This window comes from Palaemon carinicauda, chromosome 1, assembly GCF_036898095.1.
Source record: "Palaemon carinicauda isolate YSFRI2023 chromosome 1, ASM3689809v2, whole genome shotgun sequence".
NCBI lineage: Eukaryota > Metazoa > Arthropoda > Malacostraca > Decapoda > Palaemonidae > Palaemon > Palaemon carinicauda.
In genome coordinates, this window is record NC_090725.1 from 123,003,132 (window position 1) to 123,009,764 (window position 6,633).

At 34.1% G+C, this 6,633-nt stretch overlaps 1 protein-coding gene across 1 annotated transcript; it reads right to left on the reverse strand.

The window, feature by feature from the left end:
• Positions 1 to 5,687: 5,687 nt before the first annotated feature.
• LOC137656982 (uncharacterized) lies at positions 5,688 to 6,188 on the reverse strand. The gene has a single exon (XM_068391365.1). It carries the CDS (start codon positions 6,186 to 6,188, stop codon positions 5,688 to 5,690), a length of 501 nt encoding a protein of 166 aa, XP_068247466.1.
• Positions 6,189 to 6,633: the final 445 nt, after the last annotated feature.

Consider the following 6,633-nt stretch of genomic DNA (forward strand, 5'->3'; position numbering starts at 1 on the left):
TCCATCTAATTTTAATTTGTAAGAATATACTACTTAATTTATTTTCAGCACATTTAGGTCGTATCTGAGTTTTCAATAATCGTTGGGAATGATTTTGTTTATTTTAGGAGTATTAAATAGGACGGTTATTGTATTATTTCACATACGCACTTACTGCTGGCATGTATGCTTTTCACTTTGTAACAAAAACTGGACTTGAATCAGATTTAATCATATGGGAATGTGAAATAATAACTGAAACGTCTCCTATGAAGAGACAAACAAATTAGATGAATTGGTTTACTTTTGCAACGAATACTGTAAACTTCTTATATAATTTGCTATATGAAGAACAGAAAAGGAAACGAAAGTAATATCGAGAAAATTAATACAAAATTATGCAGCTGAGACAGAATTGTCATGAATACCATAGACTTTTATGGAAGTACACGAAGCTATCATGCATTTCACTTTAAATCATATTCAGGGCTAGGGACTTTATGTTATTGAGCGTTAGTACTTTTTAGATAGTCTGTGACCTTCGTCGTTTTCAGATTTATAGGTTTGTTCTAATCGGCGTAGAGCACGAGAAAATTGAGTAAACAACTTGCACTCTACGTTTTATGAACAGAAATCCGAAAGGTTTAAACATTGCAGTATCATGCGAAGAGTATCACTTTCTGCTTTACAATGATTTATAGTATTTATTTCATGAAATCGCCAACAAAGAGCAACTAATTAGGAAGTCAGTGAAAGAGTATTAGTGCCTCATTGTTGATTCTTGATCGTACATGTGTCCCATATTTCTACCAATCACCAATCAGAAGTTTGAGAGAAACTCAGGTCCGAAAGCAAAATATGCTGTGCTCTTAGCAGGGACCCATCTTAACCTTTTCAGCAAAGTTATGAGATGCTTATAACGCTAAAGGACTAATGATGATAGAAACTAATGGAACTGTAGTAAAAGAACGTCATCAAGTTTCCCATGCCAAAACACGAACGTATATTATTTGCACTGATAACCTCCTGAAACCATTTCGTGTACCTGACCTTATATCCTTGTTTACTGAACAGACTTTATTGCACATTTCTTACCTGAAAATTCAATCGTATGTGCACACGTAATTGGTAAGAAAAATTTGCTTTTTTTTCGGCCTTTATGTTTAGCTGACTACATCAAGAATACTGCCAGCAGCATAGTTTGGGGATAAAAAAAAAAAAAAAAAAAAAAAAAAAAAGGAAACGAGCAAGTGACTCCCTTCCCAGGTAAGGCTTACAATGGAGTCCTAATTATACGAGTAGAAAATAGCATTGTTGCTTAAGGCATTTCGACCAGCTCTTGCCATATTCCGTAAGTCCGTTCATAAAGTTAGCGAAGCTTTAAGCCTATTGATAAAACATTTTGGAAAGTCCATTTCAAAATTATATAATTAGAAGCAAAGACTTAACGGCATCTATTAATCTGCCTTCTCTTAATAAGCTTATCTTCACTAGGGCGGAACCCGTTGCTTCTACCTTCATTAACAACAAGAAAACTTGAAACAGAACGCAGAACATAGGAATAATTAGCAAAAAGACAGTAACGTAAAAGAAAAGTGGGAGTGAAAAAATTTAGAAGGGTTAATGTGTTTTTACTACATATTATTCTTTATTTTATTATTACCTTTCTTATCCGGCTCTTAATAACAAAAACATATTCAAGAAGCATAACGAGCGTACAGAGGGAAATGAAAATAGCAATGATTATTATTATTCCTACTATTATTATCGTAATATAGGGACTGAAGTTATAAGGATAGGTTACAAAGTAATTTGAATATCCTGAGCTCATTTTTTTGTTATATATTCTTTCCGGGTGATGCATTTTCTGTCCTCATTATGAAGCCCCGAACGCCACGCTTCCTTGATACCATTATATCTGGAACGAAAATTATCATGGAGCCTTTCCCTGATGGTTAATGATGTAGGAAGATAATTATTCTTCCTGAAGGTTATAATTATGCAGTGATGATTGATATATATATTTTTTGTTTGGATGGGGGATTTTCTTGGAATGGTATGATTATTCATGATACATATTCTCTCGTATACCCTCTGTATCTAGTGGATACGCAATAAGTCCTTTCTCGTTTCAAGGACATAGTTTTGCTTCGTTTCTCCTTGGCTAGCAAATATTTTTACGGAATAGAATTTCAATATTATGTTGTGGATTCGACTGCAAATCATTATGATGCGCTCTCTCTCTCTCTCTCTCTCTCTCTCTCTCTCTCTCTCTCTCTCTCTCTCTCTCTCTCTCTCTCTCTCTCTCTCTCTCACGTTGTATATTATTATAGAATTTCAATTAATAACTTGCATAACTTGAAATAGAAATTGAAGGTGATAGTTTTGCACAATCATCCCCGTTTTTTACTCCAAATCTAATTTACCAAAAAAATGTAATGTGAATGTCTTCAGAAATCCTTTCGAAGTACCATCATAGAATAAACGTTTTGATTTCTGTTTTGACACTGAAGCTTATTATTTCAACTTGATTATCTCAAGGCACTAAACCTGGCTGGTTATAAATCTTGGGTTATTTAAATGAGTGTTCTAGATATAAGAAAAAAATATTTATTTCCACAAACTGAAAATAGTAGGACCATGGTAATAAAAGATTTTCTTATTAGGTTTTAAAAGCTCATGTCAAATTCCTTCACTGATTATTATTTATCTATTGCTCCAGTTGCTTCCAGGCAGTCACGGATATTTGGTGGGGCAATATTTATACAAAACTTATCGGTAAGGATGTATGCGTTTAGCAATCACAATAGAGGGTTACAGATTAATTGGAACTAGAAACGAAAATGTACATGATACTTTATGGCTGTTGTATCTTTCATGATACTAGTTCATGTCATTGGCCGCATATTTTTCTTGTGTTTATGGATTTAGTTTTTATGAAAACGAGCTGTATCTAGATGCTGTGGTCTATTGGTTTTATCATCATACGTTACTGGGTATTGTCATTTATGAATTTCAGTGTATATATCGCTCTAACAGACGCGGGATTTTATTACTTTTATTATAACGATGTGATTTTTCTTTTCGGGATTGTAAAGTATATTTAAGTTTTTTTTTTTTTTTCTTAAATACTAGTTATCTTCCTTGTATGTGACACTAGAGCGTGTCATCCAGTTGATGGTATAATATATTAGTTTGACCATGTAATTTATAATTTTGACACTGGTCCATTATTTATTTTACGTTTAGTCTGTGTTGCGTTAATGATACCTGCTGCTATGTTTTTCTCAAGTTTTCTGGCATTAAGAAGTATCTTGAATCACATGATACTGAAATTATTTATTTATTGTACTAATTTGGTTCAATTATTTTGGTGACACTTGAGTTACCTGTCAGACCGATACATTTCATCTCCATCTCATTAGGCTGAATCTGCTGCACCTACAAAGAGGAAATCTGAACTTCTCAACAAAGGATCTATTGAAGTGAGACGGCACCTGGTAATCAGTATGGATTCCAGGCGTCTGGAATCGGTTACGACTATCTAACCCTGTTCTTACTTCTTCCTCTCATTCCTCGCCCCCAACTTCTTAGCTGCTTCTCCTTCTCCTTCGTGTCATCTAGTTCACCCTACAATACTCTTCCATTTATTTTGTATTTTTCCTGTTTAGAATTTTTTATTTTCTACAGCTTTCTCTTTTTCTGTAGTGGGCCTGTTAGTTTAAATTTTAAATTGGCTGTAAATTGCTCAAATATATTAATGAAAGATTTACTCCCCTTTACGTTATAGGAATTGTGTAGAAACCATTTCTGTAACCCTGTAGTCCTGCAAGTTTCACTCTCCAATTTCTTCTCTCTCCTTATATTTGATTGGTTCTCAAGAGTTGAAGCAATATGTTATTAGATTTGGGGCAAATATAGAGGCTTCCCTTGAAATCTATTCATTATCTTTGTAAGATAATCACCCTTGTTAGTTGGAATACATACATGCATACCTTTAGATATATGCGTACTGTGTATGTATATATATATATATATATATATATATATATATATATATATATACACATATATATATATGTATATATATGTATATATATATATATATATATATATATATATATATATATATATATATATATATTCATATATACTGCATATATATATATAAATATATATATATATATATATATATATATATATATATATATACATATATATATATATATATATATATATATATATATATATATATACACTCATACATGTATACATAGACACACACATATATATATATATATATATATATATATATACACACGTATACATATATACATAGACACACAACACACACATATATATATATATATATTTTTATGTATATATTCATATGTATATACACACATATACATATATATATATATATATATATATATAATATACACACATATATGTATACATTCATATATATACACACATATACACACACACATATATATATATATATATATATATATATATATATATATACATACACACATAGATATATATATATATATATATATATATATATATATATATATATATATATATATATATATATGTGTGTGTGTGTGTGTGGTGAAAAGGTTTTATATTCGAATTTAGTAGCTATAATAGTAAATGGCCAGTTATAAAAAATATGCACCTGATATTTATCTTACAGCAGTATTACTGTCCCTTCATTTCTATTGTACAATTCCTTCCTTGTCAGGCAATAAATATTACAAGGCATTAAAGCAGGTATTAATGCTGAGTTTGTTAGTTGCAAATACGTCTTAGTCAATTAACAGACATGAATAGGTATTAGCGACAGTTGTCCTCGTCAGCATGTACTCGTATTCGAATATCATAGCTTTCAGTCCCAATAGAAGGATGAATAGAGGAGAGGGCCATAGTAAGGTAACTATTGTGGGGATAGTGAGCCTTCTTATGGCTCGTATGACCAATTTGTGTCCTGAATAATCGAGGGCATTTATCACACTGAATCGTGTGAGGTGATTGTGGTTGATTTTTTTCTTTACGCCTATTGCTGTCATTTACCTAACAGATTGGATCTTTTATTCTCTTCAAAGAGGTCCATGCCCACTTTCACTTTGCTTCTTCAGTCGTTCCTGTTTCTTGCTAAAGATTCTAAGGTGTAGAGGTCTATGTTAGAATCCTTGGGGGATTTCTTGAGTTGGTCTTTAAATCGAAGCATAGGGCGGCGTCTAGGACGATCGCCTGTATTTAACTCACTGAAGAGTATTTTGTTTGGTAGTCTTGTGTTCTCCATGCTCATCACATGGCCAGACCATCTTAGGCGGTGTTTCATGATCATGGCCTCTATGCTGGTGACGTTGGCTCTTTCAGATGACTGCTGTATTAGACACATAGTCATTCTATTTGATTTTCATTACTGCTCTGTTTTTTTTCTGGTGGAATTGTTCCATTATTTGAGGCCCCTTATACAAAGGGTCCAAGTCTTGCATACATATAACAGGGTAGATAGATACTATAATGGTGTTATATACCACCATCCTTATATGTGTGGTTAGGTCTTTGCTCATGAACACCCTTGTGGATAGTCTCCCATATGCAGTGGGGCCAGCTTGTAACTTTTTTTCAATTTCTTTGGAGGAGAGGCTGCCAGCTTGTAACTTTTTTTCAATTTCTTTGGAGGAGATGCTCTAGGTGGAAAGGATGCTTCCCAGGTATGGGAAGTGTTCGACGCATTCAATGGTGGTTCCATCCATGGTGATATTAGTTACTGGTGGATTTTCCCCTGGTCTTGGCTGAGCCAATATCTTAGTTTTGGCCTTGTTAACTGTTAGGCTAAAACACGTGTAAGAAGCATGGGAATTTTCCACTGATTCTTGGAGTTCTGCTTGGGTGTGGGCTACGGCAGCGTTGTCCTCTGCATACTGTAGTTCCGTCACATTAATGGTGTTGGTGTTGTGCTGGGATTTGAGTCTGCCCATTTTAGAAATTCCTCCATCTAATCTGTATTTCATCTCAACCCCTGGGTTGTTGTGGGTTTCTCCACGTAGCCTGGCAACTGAGTATAAAGAGGAAAGGGTCGGCGCCAATACACATCCTTGTTTTAGTCCACATGTGATTGGGAAGGGGGTTGACAGATTGCTTTGGTTGATCACTTTAGGAGTCATGCCCTCTTGTTGGACTCTGATCATTTCAACAAAAGGCTCGAAATTCCAAACCAGTTGATGACAGACAACATGCTTGTTCTTGCTTTTTGGAGGTTGTAAAAAATTAAGGATATGGGGTTTTGCTGCTCTTTTGATTTTTCTGTAGTTGGCCAGCACAGAAAATCATGTCTCTGGTTCCTCTAGATGGGTGGAGACCACACTGGGATGGAAACCACACTGGTATTCTTACAGGATTGGTTCTGCTACATTTTATATTCTATTTAGAAGGATCTTTGCCAAGACCTGCAATGCAATTGATAGCAAGGATATCCCTCTATAATTCCCACATTCTCTTCTATCTCCTTTCTTTAAAGATGGTGACCCAGAGTGAGTCTTGCAATCATTGAGGCCTGTTTTCCTTCCATAAATTTTGTATTAGGGAATGGGTGGTTCAGGCCTAAACCACCATGGGTCAGGAGTTCAGTGGGAA

Coding starts and splice junctions, on each gene's coding strand:
- LOC137656982 (XM_068391365.1), bottom strand. CDS start 6,188: ATGATCAGAGTCCAACAAGAGGGCATGACTCCTAAAGTGATCAACCAA.